The sequence below is a fragment of the Danio rerio genome, chromosome 21, assembly GCF_049306965.1.
Source record: "Danio rerio strain Tuebingen ecotype United States chromosome 21, GRCz12tu, whole genome shotgun sequence".
In the NCBI taxonomy this organism is placed as follows: Eukaryota; Metazoa; Chordata; class Actinopteri; order Cypriniformes; family Danionidae; genus Danio; species Danio rerio.
Genome location: NC_133196.1, coordinates 24,254,604 through 24,279,271, shown reverse-complemented (window position 1 = coordinate 24,279,271; position 24,668 = coordinate 24,254,604). Strand labels below are relative to the sequence as shown.

Sequence of the window (24,668 nt, the reverse complement as noted above, 5' to 3'; positions counted from 1 at the left end):
GTTGTCACATGCACACATAATGATAGGCACATTTAGCCCAGCACATAGCATGTTTTTGAATGCTCAGTACACTGAAAAAAAAAGATTTCTGCAAAATTGTTGCAAACAACTTGTATGGGTTGATTTTAAACAAATTAAATTTAGTAATGTTCAACTGAACTTGTTTGTTTAAATTCAGCCCAAATAAATTGTTTACAACCCCTTATTTTTTTTTTTTAGCAAATCCAAGGAATCAACTTTGAATCTTTTTTTTTCAGTGATACAAGTTGTTCATAAAAGTATTATTTGAGTGTGTATATAGATACTATATTTAAAAAATGACAGTTATTCAGTAATTTCTAAGGGAATCAGGATTAAAAGTAAAAATCTTTTTTTGGCCCCCCCCCCAAAAAAAAAACAAGGAAACAACATCACAAATGTAAAAACATCTTTAATGTATATCAGATTGTAAGTTATTATGGCGTTTTAAACCACCTCTAGGTTCCAAACAATTACAAAATGTGCTTTGTTTTATTACTTATTATTATTAATATAATAAATTCACAGTTTTATCCAGCTGTTTAAGGTTAAATCCCTGAAAGATATACACCCCAGGTCAACAAATGGTTTATGAAACATTTATGCATTTTTGAGGTTTAAAAACAAAAGATGAGAATAAACCTTTTGGGATTGTGATTTAGTCCACCATGCTTTTTAATCCTGGGTCACGGTCCAAAATATACAGACTAATCTTTCGATTGTTATGAATAAAAGGAAATGTGTCATTACTAACATGTTTTGTTTACATGGAACGCTGCTAGATTAAACCAAATAATTCAGTCTGAAAGCAACTGACAAGCTCTTGAAATTCTCAGAAGCACTTTATCAGTTGACTGTTGGACTTAGTTTGCCTAAGACAGTAGATTTTATTCAAAACACTAGAAGCCAAAACAGTAGTCAGATAAAGTTTGAAGTACAATATAATAAGATCTTGTTTCTTTCACATGGTCAGCGGCACATGTAAATATTATATCATCAATAAGTCATGACAACAGCACTTTTAATGTTAAATACAACTTATGTTAATGATAAGTAACTCATATAACTTATGTTATGTCAATTATAACTAAGTAAATCATGTTTACTAACTTAATTTTAAGTCAGTTTAATATAGATTACATAGGGCACCTATGATGAAAATCATCTTTTGTAAGCTGTTTGGACAGAACTCCGTTTAGGTATAGTGTGTCCACAGTCATATTGGGGTCATATAAAAGACAATAAGTCTCTATTTTTAATTTCCTAATGTAAAATAGGATCCAAATCCCTCCCATTTTGAGGCCCACCGCAACTTGACATAGGAGTGCGGTTTCCCCGCCCACCAAATTGAATGACAACCGCGTATTAACATGTCTCTGTAGAAACGCGTATAATCATATCAACAAGACAAGACATGCGCAAAGCAACTGGGGTTAAAAGAGCTGTTCGGCTCTCTGTGATCATCAGTCATCATCACATATGATCAAGAATGAGTTAACAAGATTAAAACAGTGCATGCTTGTAATGAATTACAGAGATTTTACCGTCTTTATCACCATAGGGGCATATCAGTACAATTATAAAAAAACAAAACGCTTCAATCCCAGTTTGTGGACGTTAAATCAGGTTTATTTTGTACATTAACATAACGGATGTCCATGCAGCAGTAGATATTATTGTGTATACTGTCACATTCACCTTGCAAAAACAGTGTAGAGTTGTGTGTGAACTTTGTAACAACATTGTGTTTGATTCATCGTTGCAGAAGGGCATTAATTAACTCCACAACAAACACAGGCAACAAAAACAGCTACACTGTGTTCAGAGCAGAAAACTCCAATATTTGTAAAGGTCTAATAAATAATCTGATGGATGTTTTGAGCTGAACTTTACAGACACATTTTTGAGACAAAAAACTTATCTTAAATCTTGAAAAAGGGGTAAAATAGGTGCCCTTTAAGTTAAAATGACTCATTAATTTCCTTTGGCTTAGTCCCTTATTTATCAGGGGTCACCACAGTTGATTGAACCGCCAACTATTAAGGCATGTTTTATGCAGTAGATGCCCTTTCAGCCATAACCCAGTACTGGGAAACAGCCATACACTCTCACATTTACACACTAAGGTTAAAATGACTCATCAGACTGATTTGTTTCAATTAAAAAGTAATTTTTTACAGTGAAATACTTTCTTGCAATCAAAGTTTGAAAAAGCAATGAAGTTGCAATTCAAAGTATGAACTTGCGTTGCAGCATATAAAGCCAGCTTTAGAGATGTTTAAAATGACAGAAACAAAGGCACAGTTTACACCATTGGCTCTGCAGTAGACACACAAATCATGATAATAGACTAATAGCCTAAAGACAGAAGATGAACTCCTATGTATTCTATGTGATGTATTTACTGTCATGGGCGCACTTTGTAGACTTCATGCATTACGTTTAATGAAGAAGGTTTTATGACGTCCTGACAATGAAAGGCTTTTAAGTGACCAGGCATTTTGAAATAAGGGCAAATAGCTCGGTCGCCATTGACGTGGGTGGCCAGTTGTTTATCCTGATTCATTGGCAGGACAGAGATAATTAACACGCCTAAAATAAGCTGCGTAGTGTGTGGCCCTGCTATTAGCACCGCTGTCCTTTGGTAAATATGTCAGACGTTATGTTTGTGTATATGTTAAACCATCTGTACTATGTCTATTTACAGCAAAGAATCCTGCCAAATTTTGTCTTGCCAAAGACTAAACAAAAAGTCCAGTTGTGCTGAAGGGGTTCGTTTTGCCCTTATACCAATGTGGGAGTCACCGTGAGAGAGTAGAAGGAAACAGATAACATTGAACACAAGGATATGACTTCAAGAATCTGGTATTTACAGCACAATTGAGATTAATATTTGAAATGGCTTACTCACACATAAAGCTCTCAGAAGGCAAAGTTTCCTGCCTACTCTACAATGATGCATTTATCAAAACTGTATGGAAAAAAATGGCTTATTTTGAAGGAATCATGTCGAAACACCTTCCTATTTATACAAGGCCTCATCTACTTGGTATTTTGACTCACTCTTTTTATAAGCAAAAAAAAAAAAAAAAATAGAGATTGCAAAAACATAACTTGTGTGAAGTCCATCCTTTCATTTTCCTTAGGCTTAGTCCCTTATTCATTAGGGTTAGCCACAGCAAAATGAACCACCAACTATTCCGGCATATGTTTTACACAACGGATGGCCTTCCTGCCACAACCCACTACTGGGAAACACCCATATACTTTCACATTTACACACACATACATACCCATACACAAAGGCCAATTTTGTGTCACTTTTATTGCATTTCTTTACTGTGGGGGAAACTACAGCACCCGGAGGAAAACCATGTGAACACGAGGAGAACATGCAAACTCTATACAGAAATTGCTGTGAGGCGACAGTGCTAATCCCTAACCCCGTGCCACTCTATGTGGGTGTAAGTTTGTTAGATTAGTCATTTAATTTTCAGTTTGCTTGATGACAAGACTTTCATTTAAAAGTAAGTGAAAGTAAAAATGTTTACGGAAAGTGTGAAATCTCTGTTTTGTAACGACATTGTATGTGACTCACCGTTGCAGAAGGGTTTGAATTAACTCCACAACAAATATATCATATATTACTCATTGATAAAGTTCTTGCTGTAGAATTTCTCACAAACATTACATGACTGCTTCATGTCTGTCACTGTGCCGATAATCTGACATAGCTGTGGCGGAGATTGAGGCAAACTCTGACAGGCACATGGGAATGGTGGACAGGGAGAACTAGCATTAAAGGCACAGGCAACAAAAACTGCTTCACTGTGTTCAGAGCACAAAACTCCAACATTTTTAAAGGTTTAATAAATAATCTGATGGGTTTTAGCTGAAACTTTACAAAAACATTCTGGAGACACAAAAGACTTATCTTAAATCTTAAAAAAGGGGTCAAATAGGTGTCCTTTAAGTTAAAATGACTCTTTAATTCCCTTTGGCTTAGTCCCTTATTTATTAGTGACAGCTACAGAGAAATTAATTGCTAACTATTCCGGAATATGTTTTACACATCGCATTCCCTTCCAGCCACAATCCAGTACTGGGAAACACCCATACACTCTAAGCACAAGCAAACTACAAGCAAAATCTACACAGAAATTGTGAGGCGACAATGCTAACCCCTAAGCCCCTGCGCCGCCCAATGTGGGTGTAAGTTTGTAAGATTAATCATATATTTTTGAGTTAGCATGATATCAAGATTTTCATTTGAAAGAAATTGAAAGTAAAAAGATTTACGGAAAGTGTGAAATTTCTGTTTTAATGCGGCAAGTGAATAAGTCATTTGTCCTTTATTCTTTTTATATATGTTTTTGAAACATCGAAAACATATATGCAAACAATATGTTGTAAAATATGGACAAACTGAAGGATTTGGTTAAAAATACAACTTGAATCATATTTTTTTATTTAAATTCTTCCAGTGGTTGAGTTTGTTTATGTTTTACAAAAATTAAGGTTTTTAAGTTTCGAACTTACTTTAGATATATTTATTTGATGAAAACAGTAAATCTGTAATGTTATAAAATATGAAAATAAGTAGTTTTTTATGTTTATCAAATATATTACATTATACATTATTACATTGTAAGTTGGGTGACGCAGTGGCGCAGTAGGTAGTGCTGTTGCCTCACAGCAAGAAGGTTGTTGGTCTGAGCCTTGACTGAGTCAGTTGGCATTTCTGTGAGGAGTTTGCATGTTCTCCCTGCATTCGCATGGGTTTCCTCTGGGTACTCCGGTTTCCCCCACAGTCCAAAGACTGCTGTACAGGTGAAATGGGTAGGCTAAAATTGTCCATAGTGAATGAGTGCGTATGTTTGTTTCCCAGAGATGGGTTGCAGCTGGAAGGGCATTCATTGCGTAGAACATGTGCTGGATAATTGCCAGTTCATTTAGCTGTGGTGACCCCGGATTAATAAAGGGACTTAGTCAAAAAGAAAATGAATGAATGACTTTGTAAGTTTATTCCTGTAATAACAAAGCTGAATTTTGACTCGATGTGGCATGAGCATTCAGTGACCTTTCTAATATACTGATTAGAATACTGATATATTGATTTCTTCTGCTCAAGAAGGGGTGGCTCGGTGGCTCAGTGTTTAGCAGAGTCGCCTTACAGCAAGAAGGTTGCTGGTTCGAATTCCAAACCATTTCTGTGTGTTCGCATGCTCTCGCTGTGTTAGCGTGGGTTTCCTCCGCATGCTCTGGTTTCCCCCAAAAACATGTGCTATAGATGAATTGCGAAAACAAAATTGGCCTTCATGTATAATTGTGTGAGTGAATGTAAGAGTGTGTATTGGTGTTTTCTAGTACTGGGTTACAGCTGGAAGGGCATCCGCTGTGTAAAACATATGCTGGAATTGTTGGTGGTTCATTCTGCTGTGGCAACCCCTGATAAATAAGGGACTAAGCCAAAAGAAGAAAATGAATGAATGAATGTTACTTAACAAAACACTTCTTGATGTGTTGAAGTTACCATCTAGCATTCACTTTGCTTATTTTGAATGGGTATGACATTAATAACCTGTGTCCACATTAATACATTAACGTCTATTAATGTGGTCTATTAATGTATTCGGCCACACTGATGGATGACAATGTGAACACTGTGAATACATGGCGGTTTGCCAATCATAACAGAGATCATTTATGTATAGATTTCAAAAAGTCACAGTAGCAAATACAGCTTGTATATCATCCCTTGTCCCCTTTTTGCTTCAAATACAATTTTGGATTTTAAATACACTGAAAATGCTGCATTTGAAATCTCACAGGGACATCACCAGTCTCTCATAGGGCATCACTAGTCTCTGGCAGACATCACTAGTGTCTCACAGACCACTAGTATCTCACAGGAAATCACTAGTCTCTCACAGGACATCACTAGTTTATAGGGGTGCAACAGATCACAACCCATGGTTCGGAACACATGTGACTGTGGATTAATAACTTTTTTTATTTGTAGATTCATCATAAATTTGTAATGATTGCAGAGAGTTCACCTCCGTGCATTTAAATCGCAAGTATGAAAGTATTTAGGCCAGGGGTGTTCAACCCTGTTCCTGGAGATCTACCTGCCTAGTTTAGCTTCAACTCTAATCAAACACACCTGCACCAATTAATTAGGACCTGACCAGTACTTGCTAATTGCAGGCAGTAGTGTTTGATATGGGTTGCAACTGAAGTCTGCAGGAAGGTAGATCTCCAGGAATAGGGTTGGACATCCCTGATTTAGGCTTTCCTGTCAAATTTAATGATGACAGAAGAAGTTTTTTGATAGTTACAGCTTCTAAGTTATGTTTGTTAAAACCAAAAGTTTCTTCCAGTACTGTTTTTATGACAACTGGAAAGTGAATTACATTTGCCACCTTCCCTTTTTGGCTGATCTGAAAAATGGTACCAAACTGTGACTCAAAAAAGAAATGTGATTTGAACAGCGAGATTTGTAATTCATTACACTTCTTTAGTTTTACACAACACATTACATGTCTCACACAGCTCCATCATGTAAAGTCAGTGAAAACCTGAAGGTTCGGCTGATATTTAAACAAGGTTTACCAGATAATTAAGCAAACTAGAAACAAGTTCCAGATTAACGCAAATAACTTGAATCTAAAAGTGTTCTCAATTTTGTTTTCTGCTTTCAAATAAGAAACTCATGAAGTATGCCCAAAAACTGCTTTTTACAACCCTTTGCGTAACTTTAAATAGGACTAAGCAATACCTCAAAATTAAAAGAAAAATGTAAGTGGTCATACTATATTTATTCATTCATCCATTTTCCTTCAGCTTAGTCCCTTTATTCATCAGGATTCGCCACAGCAGAATGAATGGCCAACTTATCCAGCATATGTTTTACACAGTGGATGCCCTTCCAGCTGCATCCCAGCACTGGAAAACACTCATCCACTCTTACATTTATACTCATACACAACAGCCAATTTAGTTTATTCAATTCACCTATAGCACATGTCTTTGGACGTGTGGAGGAAACCGGAGCACCTGTAAGAAACCCACACAAACACGGGGAGAACATGCAAACTCCACACAGAGATGCCAACTTACCCAGACATGACTCGAACATTACTAACCATTATGGTCTGTGCCACCCCTACTATATTTTATTATATTTTTTATTATTTTAAACTTGCCAACCAACGGGTAAAATATTGTGGTACGGAAATTAATAGAAAATACATGTATTTTAATTAATAACCAAAGGGAATCTCAACCACCCATTAGAGGACAAATGTTTCAACGATTTTTAATATTGCATCGCAGCAAGCCTGGGGCAGTTAGTTAGCATGTGCCTAGAAATAATAAAAAAGTCTAATAATAGTCGTCAGTATCAGACTCTATCAACATGAGAATAGGAACAAGACAGTGGCTTCCCATGACCCACTGTGTGGGTTACCTTTTGACCCATCAGTTTGGCTCACGTACTCAGTTAGATTTTTGTGGGCAGTATCTTGACCACTGCAGCACGTACACATGTAGTCATGTGGTATTCCGTACAAACACACACACACACACAGATGTGAAACTGTGGGAGCAAGAATGCCAGAGAGAGGCAAAATAAATGAGAATCAAAAGTGTGATGTTGCGGCTTAATGTACATGACCATTGGTCAGTCTGGAATTCCATTGAAGCTGTTTCCCACAGTTTACAGAAAGCTGGACGATTGCAGTGAACACACAGGATGTAGAGGTTTATTGGGAATGCTGAAATACACCCAAAGGGATTCTACATCTGCACTCCGGGACTTGACTCTTAATTTCTGGAAGCAGATTTTAATCAACGTTCCTCATATAAAAACCGGAATATCCAGTGAAAGACTTGTTTTGAAAGGTGAGAGACTTCATGGGGAAATAATCTTGATGAAAATGTTACTAATCCAGAGTATTAATGGATTGCTTTATCTGTCTGATGCTGAAACGAGGACTAAATGTTTGCAGCGTCTTAACAGTTTAAACAAGTGAGTGGAGAAACAAAACTACAGATTTTAAGCTTTTGTGAGCATGAAGATTGTTGTATTCCTCATTTATAGGCAATGAGTGGAAAAGAACAGTCAGAATTCCTCGGTGCTCTGCACAATCTCAAGACTTAAAACGGGAACATAACAAAGCATCGTAGAAGATGGTGACTTGCCAGTGTGTAGAGCGCACTCAATCACTCACAGCTGGATGTTTGGATAACAGGACGTGTTAAGCTTTGGCGGATTCACATTTCGGACGTGAACGGCCTCAGCTGAAAGGATGAATCAAAGAAGAGCTGTTCTTGAGGATAAAAATCAATCAAAGTATCACTCTATCGAAAAGAGGAACAGAAGTAAGGACAATCTACTGATGAACGAACACTTTGGCGAGGACTGTTATGGCAGTTATGGAAACTACCATGGGTGAGTTGCTCGAGGTTCTGTGTGTACTGTGTGTTTAGTTCACAGGACTTCATGAGATGATCTGAAGTTCAATGCCTTGACCTGAAACTGTCACTCAGTGTTGGATGAATATTTGTGAACTGATTTGCTCATTAAAATGTCAGTGATTTACAGAGCATTAGAAACCAGCAATGCCTGTTAAAAAAGTTATCATGCATAAGTCAATAGCATTAATATATTTAAATAACTCATTTTAGTTGTTTAATCCAACTAAATGGCAATATAGCAATGTTTGAAATTATTTGCATTACTAAATGCTGTAAATAGCACTCATTTTCTTTATTTTTAGATAATAATTACATAATGCCTGTATAATGATATAATGCAGATTATATAGACCATAATTATAATGTATGATGCTATGATGTATCCCACAATATATTATAGTTATATTTTATTATGTATATTAAAAAAAATATAGACTAAAACTAATACTTTATACAGCAATAGTTCATAATCATTAGTTAATAATTTATGACTAAAATATTTATTATAAAATGTTTCCTTATATTTTTTTTCTGTAAGTAAACGATATATTTTTAATACTTTAAAATATTATTTTTAATAATTACAGTGATTGGATATTTTAATGTAATACTTAATAATATTTATGCCAATATTTTATGACAGCCACTATTATTTAATATTTAAACATTTAAAAATGGAAATAATAAGAGATGTAGTTATTTTCGATAACTGATCTGAGTCAGGCACGTGCACACATAGGGCTCAACCTGTGCAGCGCACATGCCCTTTTTAGTCTTGGATAGAAAGTGCCCTTCCAAAATGATCAAAAGTGCCCCCGCGACCCTCCGCCCCCCACGGCCCTTTAGTAGGCGCGCGACAACACCGCTGATCAGAACACTCGCGACAACACCGCTCTTCAGTACGACAACAACATCACCCCCCCCTCACGCTCTTCAAAACATTTTTCCTGCACATGCCCTTTGGACACTCTCTGCACGGGCCTGATCTGAGTCTAATATTTTTAAGCAATGGTGGCCAAAAGTACATGTGCTCATGTGTTTTTATTCGCAGTGAGAACGTGGCCCGTCAGGTGCTGCCCAAGAGCCGCAGGCAGGCGGTGCGAGGAGCGGCTTACATGTTCAACGGCCATCCCAATAGCTTGACCCCGCTGGAGGAGCGCTTCCTCGATGCTGCTGAGTATGGGAACATCCCAGTGGTGCGTAGGATGCTGGAGGAGCTGCCGGAGCTGGACGTCAACTGTGTGGACTACATGGGCCAGAATGCACTGCAGCTCGCGGTGGCCAACGAGCACCTGGAGGTGACAGAGCTCTTGTTAAAAAAAGACAACCTGTCACGTATCGGGGATGCTCTTTTGTTGGCCATCAGCAAAGGTTACACCAGGATTGTGGAAGCCATTTTAAGCCACAAAGCTTTCGCGGACTCAAGGAGACTCACCGCGAGCCCCAGCCAGGCCCCGATGCACGATGACTTCTTCGCCTACGACGAAGATGGCACGCGCTTTTCTCATGACGTCACTCCAGTCATTCTAGCCTCTCACTGTCACGAGTACGAGATCGTGCACATACTTTTGGGAAAGGGTGCGCGCATTGAGCAGCCTCATGATTACTTCTGTACCTGCGACACCTGTAATTATCATCAAAAGTACGATTCCTTCTGTCACTCCCGCTCGAGGATCAACGCTTACAGAGGATTGGCCAGTCCGGCTTACCTCTCTCTGTCCAATGAGGATCCAGTGTTGGCGGCCCTGGAGCTCAGCAATGAGCTCGCATCCTTGGCCAATATTGAAAAGGAATTTAAGGTATACCAGCAAGCACTTATTTTACTAAAAATTTAACTCTCGTGGTTACTTGCTCATCTTCAGCAAACACAGAGTTTCCTCTAAAACTTTCAAAGTCTCTAAAGGGTTGTTTGGCTGAAAGGCTGTAACTGAAAGAGAACCTAAAAGAGAGAATCAGAGCAATGTTCTCCTTACTTGAGGGAACATGTAATGTGTTTAAACATACATAAGCTGACTTATAGATCTTGACATACTGTATAGAACTTATGGCTGAACTTTTGTTTTTCATTTTATTTTCTACGATGGCCATTGCAGGGTGATATAGCCACAGCCATATCACCCTGCAGCCCAAGACCGATTACTCACTGAAGCTAAGCAGGGCTGAGACTGGTTAGTACCTGGATGGAAGACCACTAGGGAACACCAGGTTGCTGTTGGAAGTGTTGTAAGTGAGGCCAGCAGGGGGCGCTCAACCTGAGGTCTATGTGAGTCCTAATGCCCCAGTAAAAATGAAGGGGACACTACACTGTCAGTGGGCGCCGTCTTTCGGATGAGACGTTAAACCGATGTCCTGACTCTCTGTGGTCATTAAAAATCCCATGGCACTTCTCGTGAAAGAGCAGGGGTGTAACCTCGGTGTCCAGGCCAAAGTCCCTCTATCGGCCCATATGATCATGGCCTCCCAATCATCCTATTCCACCAAATTGGCTCTATCACTGTCTCTCCACTCCACTAATAGCTGGTTTGTGGTGAGCGCACTGGCACCGTTGTCCTGTGGCTGCTGTCGCATCATCCAAGTGGATGCTGCACACTGGTGGTGGTGTGGAGAGACCCCCCTCATGATTGTGAAGCGCTTTGGGTGTATGGCCATACACAATAAATGCGCTATATAAATACACACATTACATTACATTCATCGGCATTTCTCTTTTTTGAATACCACCTAAAACAATTAAATTAACAGATTGTATTTTATTTGTAATGACTTCTTTGTAATGGCTGTTTTCTTCAGAATGAATACAGGAAACTTTCTATGCAATGCAAAGACTTTGTGGTGGGTCTTCTGGACCTGTGTCGGAGCACTGAGGAAGTGGAAGCCATTTTGAATGGAGAAGAGGATGACACTTTGGAATTACCTGGCCGACCGAGCCTCATTCGCTTAAAACTGGCAATAAAGTATGAACTTAAAAAGGTAAATCTCAACAGAAATCTCCCAGCCTGCATACTAATTCTGTTATAATACACTCATTTTATTGTATTTGTCCCAAACAGTTTGTGGCCCATCCTAACTGTCAACAACAGCTCTTGTCAATATGGTACGAACACTTACCCGAACTCAGGCAGCAGACAACAGCTATTAAGTTCCTAGTAGTTTTAGGTGTTGCGATGGGACTTCCTTTTCTAGCAATGGTGTATTGGGTGGCACCATGCAGCAAGGTATGTATGCAGTTTACTTTGTAACACCTGCAAAAACCAGATATATTGCATAGCGAACATACAGTACATGGCTAAACAATCAAGCAATGACTTTAACATCAATCATCTACTGAAGTCTTAGCTCAGTTAGACTGTTCCCATGGTTGTAAATTATAGCAGTGCTTAAAATATCCACCGTATCATATGAGTCATAATAATGTTGATAAACATATCAGGCTGATAATGTACGAATACACAATAGAAGAATGCAGTATTTTGTTAATCACACCACAATCAGTCTAAAATGCTGTTACCAACAGATGGGAAAGATCATGCGTGGCCCTTTCCTTAAGTTTGTGGCACATGCGGCCTCCTTTACTATTTTCCTTGGCCTTTTGGTCATGAACGCTGCCGACCGCTTTGATGGGACAAAGCTTCTTCCAAATATGACCATCCATGACTATCCGACACAGCTGTTTCGTATGAAAACAACTCCCTTCACGTGGATGGAAATGCTCATCATTTCCTGGGTCATAGGTTTGTTTCTTACTTGTTAAAGATTACTACTTAACTACAGTCTGTATTCACAGAACAAAGTGTGCAGTTCATTTGCATGTCCTGATGCAACATTCATGTATTTGTTTTCATGTCAATCTCTCTCTCAGGGATGATTTGGGCAGAGTGCAAGGAGATCTGGTCCCAAGGACCAAGAGAATATCTGCTTGAGCCTTGGAACTTGCTAGACTTTGGAATGTTGGCCATTTTTGTGGCATCCTTCATCTCAAGGATAATGGCTTTCTGGCATGCAAGTTCAGCACAACGCTATGTTGATGAGCATTACACAGATCTAACCAATGTAGTATTACCTTTTGAGGTGGGATACTTCCAGCGGGGTGAGTGAATGTCCTGACAAGTCACAAATCACACTCCAAATCAACAACAAAGCAAAATATTTTTTTTTATTTTTGTTCCAGCTCGGATTGACTGGCTTCCATCAGATCCTCAGTTAGTCTCAGAGGGCTTGTATGCCATTGCAGTGGTGCTGAGTTTTTCTCGAATTGCCTATATTCTGCCAGCTAATGAGAGCTTTGGACCACTGCAAATATCTTTGGGACGAACTGTGAAGGACATCTTCAAGTTCATGGTTATCTTCATCCTAGTCTTTCTGGCCTTCATGATTGGAATGTTCAACCTCTACTCATATTATCGGGGTGCAAAACAGAATGAAGCTTTCACAACGTGAGTTGAAATTATGATCTATTAGAAGTGTCTATAGTGGCAAGGGTAAAGAAGGTGAGTGGACCTTGGTGAAACAGGGTAGACCTTAGTACTTGATCTGAATCTACAGAACATTATTTTACTAAATTTAGCTAGAAGTGGTTTTGCTGAGTTTTTTTTTTTGTTGAAAGAGAAAAATATAAGGCAGAAACATGTGCCTAAAGTTAAATAAAATGTGTGGCTTTACTTGAAAATGTTGCAAAAACAGAAATGTGCACACATCTAGAAAATGTTGAAGGCAGGTGCTCGATCAAAAAACAAACATTAGTAGCAAAAGATCCAAAGAAAATCAGCACACTGCCACTTTAGCTCTCAAACAAATCTTTAATGTCAAAGTCACAACGTTTCGACCAACATGGTCCTCATCAGGTAAAAAGTTTCTTTACCTGATGAGGACCATGTCGGTTAAAACGTTGTGACTTTGACCTTAAAGATTTGTTTGAGAGCAAAAGTGGCAGTGTGCCGATTGTTTTTGGATTTTTTTTTACTTGAAATTGTGACATGATTAGCATCAAATACAACAGATAATCCCATTGGTATTACATATTGGAAGTAAATTCTTAAATAGGTTATATAGGTCTTAAGTAGCTATTTCCTACTATAACTTATATAATATAACCCAAACACAATGTAACAACATATAATTCCATACTATATAGCAGGGTTTTTCAAAGTCTAAGACAGTGGGCCTCCCTTTTGACACAACTTATCCATTGGCGCCCCCCTCCTCCCAAACACGCACGCACACACGAACGCACACACACACACACACACACACACACACACACACACACACACACACACACACACACACACACAAAATGCTGGAGGTTTTCCTGCTACCTCATCATGCTTGGTTTCAAGGTGTCGCCGAAGTTTAGCGGGTCTCATGCTGTCATTAGATAAAATATCTTGACAAACCACACATAAAGGTCGTGGTTCATCAGCTGGTCCTGTCCACGTAAATCCTAAACTCAAATACTGATCATTATATCGTCGTCTTTTGGGTTTAAGCCCTGAACTTGAAGGCTTTGAATCGGGGGGGTCTCAGAAACCGATTCATTGTATTAGCAGCATGATTAGCAGGAATATACCTGTATTGGCGGGCTTGCCAAACAGAAGTGAATTCACAGCCATGGCCTTCTGGGTAAAAAAGGTTTTCTTATTTTTGACGTATTATTTATTTTAGCTTTGTTTAATTAAAACGTCTAAAAATAATAAAAAATACATACAATAATTAAACTTAAAAATTTTATATAATAATGATTCTAAATAATTTTTCCCGCGCCTCCCCTGACATGCTCTGGCGCCCCCCAGGGGAGGCGCGCCTCACACTTTGAAAACCCCTGCTATATAGTATTTAAAATACAGTATGCCAGCCAAGCAGTATGTACAAATTTACAGTATTTTAAAAAGTCGGTAAGTATCTGGATGACATGTAACGGCCGTTCACACCGAATATGCTTTTCTGTTTTAAAAACAAGAGGCACACCACACTGCTTTTTTGTTGACAAGAGAAAATTAAACGCAGTGCACTTTTTTATGTCGCTAAACAATGACTAAATCAGCTGGGTATCGTGCAATAGTGTTGCTTTTGATATTGGTATCATTTTAAAGAGCCCATATAATTATACATGAAATAGGGTCATATCTTGGTTGTAAGGGTCTCCAACAACAGTCTAATATCCATGCAAGGTCAAAAAACACTTTCATGGTCTTATAATCTGCATTTATTTTTACCTAATTATCCCAGCGACTCCTGTATGAATCGTCCAGTGATTCATTTGTTCCCAAACCTCCTTAGCGCGAAGCTAATCTGCGCTGATTGGACGAATGACAGCCTGTTGCGATTGGACGACTGCCTTCAGTCAGAGAGTGAAATGCCAAACAGCTAATCAGCAATATAAAAGTAATCACAGTTTATACACGCTCGATAGTGTAGGCGTGGAGTTTAGCTGCCAGTGGGTCAATGTAAATACAGTCAATGGACTTGAAAATTCAGACGATTAACTATTTTATTGAGCAAAAACTCCAAAAACTGTCGAGGAGATCACATAGCTTGTCTCACTCTGCTCTTTTCACAGACACAGACACAGACACAGACACACACACACACACACACACACACACACACACACACAGCCCTCGTCCTTGCGCGCGAGCGCACACACAAAAACACACACACACACCTCCGGACGACAACGCGTGCGCGCACACACACAAACACACACACATACCTCCGGACGACAGCGCAGGCGCACACACACACTACCCTCGTCCACGGAGCTCCGTAAACAAAGCAGCACGTGTCGCGTTTTTAACGTGACTTTGCACGCGATAAGAGAATATAGCCAGTTAACCTGATACAGTACACGCGGTTACAAGTAACAAATCACAACTAAATACATTTGCAAGCTAGAGTCAACGAGGCAACAACTTTAATCGCTCGTACTTACACTTGAGAAATGGAGGAAGAAACCCATCCTGACGTCCAGCAGTAAGTTACTCTTTACTGATCCTTCCTTTAACAAACGCAGATGAAGTATTCTTTGTGGCATGTAGTTTCCAGAAGTTTCCAGTAGTTTCCAACTGCTTGGTTATAATGCTGAGGTTTCATCTTTGGGTAGAGACTCGATATAATATCCATCTGCAGTGTGACTTCAATCGACCGGCATGTTTGTGTGCGTGTGTTTGTGTGTGTGTGTGTGTGTGTGTGTCTGGGTTTCTGCGTCAGAGGGCGGGGCCTCAGGTTTGAAATCTCCCGGATTTGCGCGTGCACGTGAATAACTTGGTTTCGTTCGTACATCATGGCGAAACACCCAATGACTCGGTATCAAGGCGACTCGTTTGAAGCACTATGAGTCGACTCTTTTTTAGATGAATCAACTGTTTTAAACACTGTACTCTTACAGATTTAAGCCTTAGCTGGATACTTCACTTCACTTAGAGCTGTGTTACACACTACATGGAGGGGAATTGACAAAAAATGCATAATATGGGCACTTTAATACCTAATAATATTGTGAAATTCAAGATTTGTGAGTGGCAGGGCGCATAAGCAGCACAAAATGCTCGCGTGGGTCGTTTTAGTAAATGCAAAAAGCCTTTCAATGCAAAAAGCGCGTTCGGTGTGATCCGCTCCTTACTCACCACTTTTGAGAACAGGAAATGAGCTCAGCTAAAATACTCATATCTTTCCTCTCTATCTCCGCAGTGTGGAAGAAAGCTTCAAAACATTGTTTTGGGCAATATTTGGCCTTTCTGAGGTCAAATCAGTCGTGGTGAACAATGGACACAAGTTCATCGAGAACATTGGATATGTTCTCTATGGAGTTTACAATGTCACAGTGGTCATCGTCCTACTCAACATGCTCATTGCCATGATCAACAACTCATTTCAGGAGATTGAGGTTCATCTCAGTTTCATTTCTTTAGATTTCTCTCTGAGAACTGCTGACATGATAAATCTTGAGGGTTTAGTGAGTCTTTGTGCTGATGAAGCACCCTATTGTAGTGGTTTTTGCAGACTACAAAAAAACAACCTTATCTCTTCAAAATGGGATAATTAGTTTGACTGCTTAGCAAGTTTCAAATCATCTTTTTACTGATTAAGTTGTTGCTTTATAAATTTAAAGCATCAGCACTTTCTATCATTTTCCAGGATGACGCAGATGTGGAGTGGAAGTTTGCCCGTGCCAAGCTCTGGTTCACCTACTTTGAGGAGGGCAGGACTCTCCCTGTGCCTTTTAACCTGATTCCCAGTCCCAAATCAGTACTTAGTCTGGTTATGGGGGTCAAGGGTCTCCTGCGAGAGCTTTCTGTCAGGCAAAAAGCCATTATGAAGGGGTCTGAACTCAGTGAGGTGAGGCAAATCCACTCTTTTACATTAAGTTATAGTGACATTAGCCATATTAAAGCAGAGATGTATGAAGCACACACAGAAATCACTTTCATAACAAGCAGCTTTCCTTTGGTACAATGGACAAAGTATAAACAGCTTGTTTTAGTCCCATTTCCCGCAACACACACCATAACAATCCCATTTTCGATTACCTCTGCAAGTTGTTGAACGTGGAAAAGGTCAAAATATGACTAGACTAGACAAGATTGTATTAGCAAAACTGCAGCGATAAAAAGATCTGTATTGTCCAATCATGTCAATAGCCTGCATATATATGTAGTACAGCCCACACATGAGTCAATGCCGCAAATGTGGTAGATTTATGGGCGTAGACCCATTTCAAAATGACTGAGTTTCACACACTTGCAAAGCTGCCAATCATGAAGTTTAGTGGTTTTCACCCACAATTTTTGTCAGTGATGGTAAATGTCACCAAACATTTAAAGTACACATGAAATCAAAACTAACCATATGATTTTGTTAGCTCACATTGCTAGTTTTGTGGTGAACATGTCATCTGTGCATGACAGTAAGAATTTTTTTTTTGCCATCTATAATTGAAATCTAAAAATGCACTTCTGAGGTGTGGGAAGTGGTTAACATACTTACCCACTCCCTTCCAACTGTCAGTTTTGACAACAAACAGAAAGCATGAGGAGGAGGTGTGTGTTAGGTTGTAATCATTCTTTTAAAACCCATTTCCCGATCTTTCTGAACAGACTGATTTCACGCAGCCGCGATTTAAAAACCGAAATCAAGACTGCGGTGGGAAGAAACCCGGAAGTATCGCCTGAGTCACTCAGGAATGTTGTATACCTGGTTGTATATCTTATCAGCGAAGAGAAAGCAACACAAATTTATCATTTCACCATCTTCCGAGTGACCCGAAGATCTGTTCTGAATGGAAAGGGAAATAAACATCAGACCTCATGTTCAGCTAAGGAAAAGAGCACTAGATAGCAAACGTTTTCTTTCCCAAACACATGGTTTAGATGCCATTTTATCAAACTCAAGTTAATTTACTGAATCTTTAACTATATTAGACCTGTCACCATACTGAAATTTGCTACTGAAATTTATGAAAACCGTCAATTTCCCACTAATATTTAAGCACTGTTGAACACAACACCGCTGATTTGCCATAGTATTCACCGGTGCTCAACAGAAATGACCGTGATTGGCCGTGAAGGTCATCATGCTTTTAAATGCTCCAGTGTTTGTGTATCTGTTTTTGCACTCAGTGGAGAGCGGTGAACTGATGACCTTCATGACCAATCACAGTCATTTCTGTTGACACTGGTGAAAACCATGGCAAATCATTTGTTTAAGAGTGCGCTCATCGGAGCTTAAATGTTAGCGGGAAATAAACGTTTTTAAAACTTTAGTACCGGGACAACATGATTGTATTGTTTTATTGCTCACCGGGTCACATAGGCTGAAGCAGGGAAGCCCCCACAGTGTTTACCTGGTGCCATGAACTGAAGCCTAGGAGGATGCTCTTAAAGAGATTGTGATGTTGTTTGATGCCTAATATGCTTTTAATTGTTTAAATTAAACTTACTGAGTGATATTAAATTGAGGTTTACACCATATCTGCATTTTGACATCGCGGCAACAGCTGAAAGTTTGTAGTCCACAGCATGTTGTTGCAATGTTTACAGTGCTGATCCTATCCTTCTGGGTTTCTTCCCACCGCAGCCTCGCTTTCGTGTTTTATAATGGCGGCCGCATGAAACAAGAGTATGCAATGCCTACTGTACTACATTCAATCAGTTCATAGTAAAAAAAAAGTCACGTCTACTGTTTTCTCATTTAATATGCCGTTTCTCTAGGAACTGCGTCACAATAGGAAAAAAAACTGTTGCAGCTTGGAAGTTAATGTGGAAGTTAAAGTAATTAATTCATTTACGATCACAATAAACTAACCCATTCATATGTGTCCTGTGGTTTGTTGGGTCATTTGTTTACAATTCAGTTGGGACAGAGCAAAACTTGCCAGGCCAAGACTCTTCCACGTTCCAGTCGATATCAGGCATGTTTATTTCCGTTTTAATTTGCTACACTGCATATATTTAATAGATGTGAATATGGTTCATATTTCCTATTTGAATTTGAAGTCAGTTTGTAATCTGTACAGAAAATTATGAAGCGTCTTGTGAAGCGATACATCATCAAGGCTCAAAATGACAAGGAATGTGATGAAGTCAACGAGGGTGAGTGTCTGAATTTGAGGAATAATTCACAAATTTTACACACGTTCTATAACGACAGCCATCAATAGATAGAGCAATATAAAATATATTATTCCTATTTATGTATCCCACTGAATCAAAATCCCAAAGAGGATCAGCAGCAAAAGGATTCTTAGGGGAAATTTCTCTGTTAACATAATGTAAATATTTCACAATACTTGTTGCAGGTGAACTGAAGGAGATCAAACAGGACATTTCAAGCCTTCGCTATGAACTGCTGGAGGAAAAGTCACACAACATGGAGGAGCTGGCGAAGCTAGTCAGGACACTTGAAAAAAACCTCTCTCAGGACTGCTTGGTTATGAAGTCTCACTGAGAAAGTCAGACAGCTGTGTTTTGATTCTATGAGGCATAGAATCAACTATTTATCAAGCAAGATATTTTGCACAAAGACTATGTGGCTTCACATGATTCTCTGCCTTGGCCTGCTGGTTTGACTGAACAAACTAGTGAGCTTTCATGACTGTGAAATGGTGAAACATTATTGAACAAAGGTTATTTATATAACACATATGCAGTTAACTGTTGAATTTCCAGTATCTAATTCACATATTAAAATGTCAGTTACCAAATAGATGAAATTCACAGCAGAGTAATAAAAAATAAATAAAATGATAACTGTAAAATCATTTGTTAAAATATTACATATTACTCATATATTTTATTATATGTTAATTATACAGTTGTATAAATGTAATTATGCACTTATTCTTTTTTGACTAAATGAGTATTTCATGAGTCTCAAATAAGGTGAACGCAACAAATGACTTTTCTGACTTTATCTACATCTACATTAATGCATTGTGTACAAGTGTCTGCTTTAATGTTTTAAATAACTTATAATAAATGTTCAAAATATGGGTGAAATACTATTTTAATATTTACTTGCTGTGTGACTGATATATTTATGTAAATATGTAACAACATTATTGTTACACTGAATGGCATTTTTAGTGTTTTTTTGTCTGAATTGTTGTAAAAAATGTATGAAAGTCAAAACAAGACACTTTCAATCAGCCAATCACATGGCAGCAACTGTATGCATTTGGGCATGTCGACATAGTCAAGACGATCTGCTGCAGTTTAAACCGAGCATCAGAATGAAGAAGAAACGTTATTTCAGTGACTTTGAATGTGGTATGGTTGTTGGTGCCAGACAGGCTGGTCAGAGTATTTCAGAAACTGCTGATCTACTGGTATTTTCATGCACAACCATCTCTAGGATTTACAGAGAATGGCCTGAAAAAGAGAAAATACCCAGTAAGCGGCAGTTCTGTGGGCGCAAATGCTTTGCTGATGCCAGAGGCCAGAGGAGAATGGCCAGACTGGTTGGAGTTGATAGAAAGCCAACAGTAACTCAAATAATTAGCATAGAAACCCCAAAATTGGACAATACAAGATTGAAAAAGCGTTGCCTGGTCTGATGAGTCTCGATTTCTGCTGCAATATTCGAATGGTAGGGTCAGAATTGACATCAACAACATGAAAGCATGTATTCATCCTGTCTTGTGTAATGGTGTGGGGGATATTTTCTAGGCACACTTTGGGGCCAGCACTACTGTTTGAGCATCGTGTCAACGCCACAGCCTACCTAAGTATTATTGCTAACCATGTCCATCCCTTTATGACCACAGTGTACCCATTTTCTGATGCCTACTTCCAGCTGGATAATGCATTATGTCATAAAGTGTGAATAATCTCAGACAATTTTCTTGAACATGACAATGAGTTCACTGTACTCAAATGGCCTCCACAGTCACCAGAGCTCAATCCAATAAAGCACCTTTGGGATGTGATGGAATGAGACATTCACATCATGGATGTGTAGCTGACAAATCTGCAGCAACTACGTGATGCTATCATGATAGTATGGACCAAATTCTCTGAAGAATATTCCCAGTACCTTGTTTGAATCTATGCCATGAAGAATTAAGGCAGTTCTGAAGACAAAAGGGGTCCAACCTGGTACTAGTAAGGTGTACCCAATAAAGTGGCCGGTGAGTGTATATTTTATATATAAACATCACTCAGTTTTTTTTACAGAAGCTGTATTGGGTAATTTATTGCCTCCACAGTGACTCTTAATCCACCATTTTATGTAATATGCTGTATTCTTCGTTTGTGTAACATGAGAAGTTCCTTTTAAAAGGTCACGATGAAGCTGACCTTGTGAGGAGTATTGACGTCATACAGATTTAAAACATCACACAACTGCTTAAAATCAGGAAACGCTCTGGAGAGAACATAAAACAGAAGAACGCAGAGCTCTTCCACAGTCAAAGGAGTGCTTGGTTTGATTTTGCTGCTCAATAACACGTGCTGCTGAGCTGGCAAAAAATTGTATAACAAACACAATCCTTTTGATGGTGCCTGTCCCGGTCTAAATAAAATACAAAACTCGTCTCTCAATCCTGGGAAGATTATAAAAGCTAATATGTTGCTACACCTAAAGGGTTTTTTATGACCTTCTGTTGTAATGTCATGACCTGTTATTGTACATCAGTTTTGGAAATCTCTACTTGTTTTTCTTGGACTTTCAGTATAGACAGTAAAGTTTAGTAGGAAGATGATGATGTTAGCGATAACCACATACTATAGATCAAAATGTCCTCGTTGATATTTTAATCATACCACAAGGGGGAATTTTGGTTACAACATTTCAGGAAATTCAAGCTACAGTAGATAATGCGTTGAGTCATATGTCGGACTAACTGTTGACGCTTAGTAAATTTAAAAGCAAAGTGCACATTATTTGGCCTACTATAAGGAAAGCATTTTTCACTATTATGACGTATTTCCAGCTCAAACAGAATTAACCAACCACACAAAGCACTTTTTAGTTAATGTTTTTTTGAGGCCATTTAAAAATAAAAGCTACTTTTATTTTTTATGTGTTTCTATTTTGCCTCTCATTTTTACCTATATAGCTTGAAAAAAGTTTCTAGTTGTTTCCTAGATGACAAACTAAGCCCTCATAGTATAGTTAAGTGCAGTGTTTCTTAACTAAGTTCCTGGAAGACCACTAGCTCTGCACATTTTCCATATCTCCTTAACCAAACACACCTGATTCAGATCATCAGCTCATTAGCAGAGACTGAAAGACCTGTCATGGCTGTGACAGACAACGAAGACATCCAAAACATGCAGTGTTGGTGGTCCTCCTGAAACATGGTTGAGAAACACTGGTTTAGAGTTTAGTGTCGTCCCACATGGAGCACTAAAGTTCTTTTGTCTATTAACTGGAAATAAAATGTTTTCAAGATGACATTTAACAGGTCACAAATTAGTTGTATAAACTATTAAACTAAAAAAATGAGATAACAGATGAGTGCATGAAGAGCTCAACATTCACTAAAGTGCACTAAGCCTATTCTTTTTTCTACACTTCAAAATGGTGCAGGATAGTGCTTACATGCAATTTAGATACAACTTCTGACTCACTCGTGTCAGTTCTTAGACACAGCAGTTTCAGTGGTAACAAATGAGCTGTGCACTTTTATTTGATGCTGATTTTCAGACCTGAAAGTGCATTCTTTGTTCTGTCATGACTGTGTTTGTCCACCAGATGCCACTGTAGTTCGCCAGCAACCCCCAGCGAACTACAGTGGCTTTAGAACTACATTTCCATACATTCTTTTGCGCACACACCCGGTCTGTCATCTACACTGGTTTACAACCACAGCTGTCTCCGTTCTCCGTTGATTACCTGAACTATATATTCAGTCATTCATCCTCTGTTGGTCGTTGTCATCTATATCGGTATGTTTGTTCCTGATTCCAGTCTGTATCCTGTTATTCTTGTTAAAGTCTAGTTCGAGTTTCATCTGTTTGAGTTCCTGGTTTGTTTGTTACTTTGAATTTTTGTAATTCTTGTCATTTTCTCTGCACTATACATCAATTAAAACTGCACTTGGATTCTATACCCGCTGTTTTTGTTCCTGTTCTTGATTACCCCAACGTGACATGTACTGTCTGTGACGTTGCAGTTCAATGCCCCACATATCAATCATTATACTATGATTCATTTTCTTTTTGACTAATTTTATTTATTATCTGGGGTCGCCACAGCGTAATGAACCGCCAACTTATCCAGCACATGTTTTACGCAGCAGATGCCCTTCCAGCTGCAACCCATCTCTGGATAACATCCATTCACACTCACAGACAATTTAGCCTACCCAATTTACCTATAGCGAATGTCTTTGGACCGAGGGGGAAACTGGAGCACCCGGAGGAAACCCACGCGAAAGTGGGAAGAACATGCAAACTCCACACAGAAATGCCAACTGACCCAGCCGAGGCTCGAACCAGCAACCTTCTTGAGATGACAGCACTTCCTTCTGCACCACTGCGTCGCCCATTATACCATGATATATACAAATTCTTAATTGAAAGTAAAAAAAAAGTGCTCTTTACATAAAAAAAATCTCTTTAAATTTGTCCCCACCGCTTTTTCCAGAAAAAGCAGGGTGCCAGGGCACACTCTAATGGATAGGGTGAGGAGCTCTGACTCTCATGAAGAGCTAAGAGTAGAGCCGCTGCTCCTCCACATCGAGAGAAGTCAGCTGAGGTAGTTCGGGCATCTGTTTTGGATGCCTCCTGGATGGCTAGGGAGGTGATCCAGGCATGTCCCATCAGGAGGTGGCCTTGGGGAAGACCCAGGACACGCTGGAGGGACTATGTCTCTCGGCTGGCCTAGGAACGCCTCAGGATCCCCCCCGGAGGAGCTGGAGGAAGTGTCTGGGGAGAGGGAAGTCTGGGGTTCTCTCCTAAGACTGCTACCCGGCCCCGGAAAAGCAGCAGAAAATGTATAAATGAAAGCTTGCCAGTTCTAGCCCAACTCTTCCTGTATATGAAGTTTTAACTCTTGCTCATTACAATTTATCCAGCTATAGAAATAACACAATGCACTACTCGCTCATCTTTTCAACCTGATAGCGGTTATCTAAAAAAACTCAGAATTTTGAAAAATCAGTTTACAGCATCTGTTTGAGAATCCTATGGTGTAAACATTACACCATAAAATTATTATGTAAAATTGACACTGACACCTTAACAAAATACAAATGTTAACAGCCTAAGACAAAAAATAACACAATAACACAGTTTTCAAGTAAATTAATGGCTAAAAATGCAAAAAAAAAAAAAGTCTCTTTATTTGAAAATGGAGTTTCTTTACGAAGTGGCATCACTAACAACATAAATAATATCGTTTTTTTGGGCTGTTTTCACCCATTTATAAAAGATATTATCATTCCATATACATCAGTGGTTGTTTATGATGTGTGAACAGGGAATGTTTTTAAAATAATCATCACACTTATTAACATTTTTGCAGCTGAAGTACATTACTATTCTGGAAAAATGCTTTTGAAGTATATGTTCATGATCAAACTTACTCAAAAAAGAACAAAATAATCATTAAAAAAAAACAGTCTGCAGGAAATCTTTGATTAGTTGATATATAAAATACCTGAAAAAGGCAGAGTAAGTAAAGGCAGATTCAATCAAGTTAGAAACTCAACAAAAATAACCCAACCAAAG

At 38.8% G+C, this 24,668-nt stretch overlaps 1 protein-coding gene and 1 long non-coding RNA gene across 4 annotated transcripts; both read left to right on the top strand.

Moving 5' to 3' along the window:
• The first annotated feature begins 217 nt into the window (after positions 1-217).
• On the top strand, positions 218-3,677 carry LOC141379867 (uncharacterized). Its single transcript, XR_012396784.1, has 2 exons — positions 218-2,252; positions 2,323-3,677. It is a non-coding gene; the product is annotated as an uncharacterized lncRNA (long non-coding RNA).
• Positions 3,678-6,819: 3,142 nt separating this feature from the next.
• trpc6a (transient receptor potential cation channel, subfamily C, member 6a) lies at positions 6,820-20,064 on the top strand. 3 transcript variants are annotated; one of them, XM_073934846.1, is made up of 13 exons: positions 7,601-7,923; positions 8,123-8,473; positions 9,551-10,298; positions 11,290-11,469; positions 11,550-11,714; positions 12,014-12,230; positions 12,359-12,586; positions 12,668-12,932; positions 16,186-16,381; positions 16,633-16,833; positions 18,848-18,904; positions 19,010-19,085; positions 19,292-19,994. In XM_073934846.1, exons 2-13 carry the CDS (start codon positions 8,331-8,333, stop codon positions 19,438-19,440), a joined length of 2,625 nt encoding a protein of 874 aa, XP_073790947.1. In that variant the 5' UTR covers positions 7,601-7,923; positions 8,123-8,330; the 3' UTR covers positions 19,441-19,994.
• Positions 20,065-24,668: the final 4,604 nt, after the last annotated feature.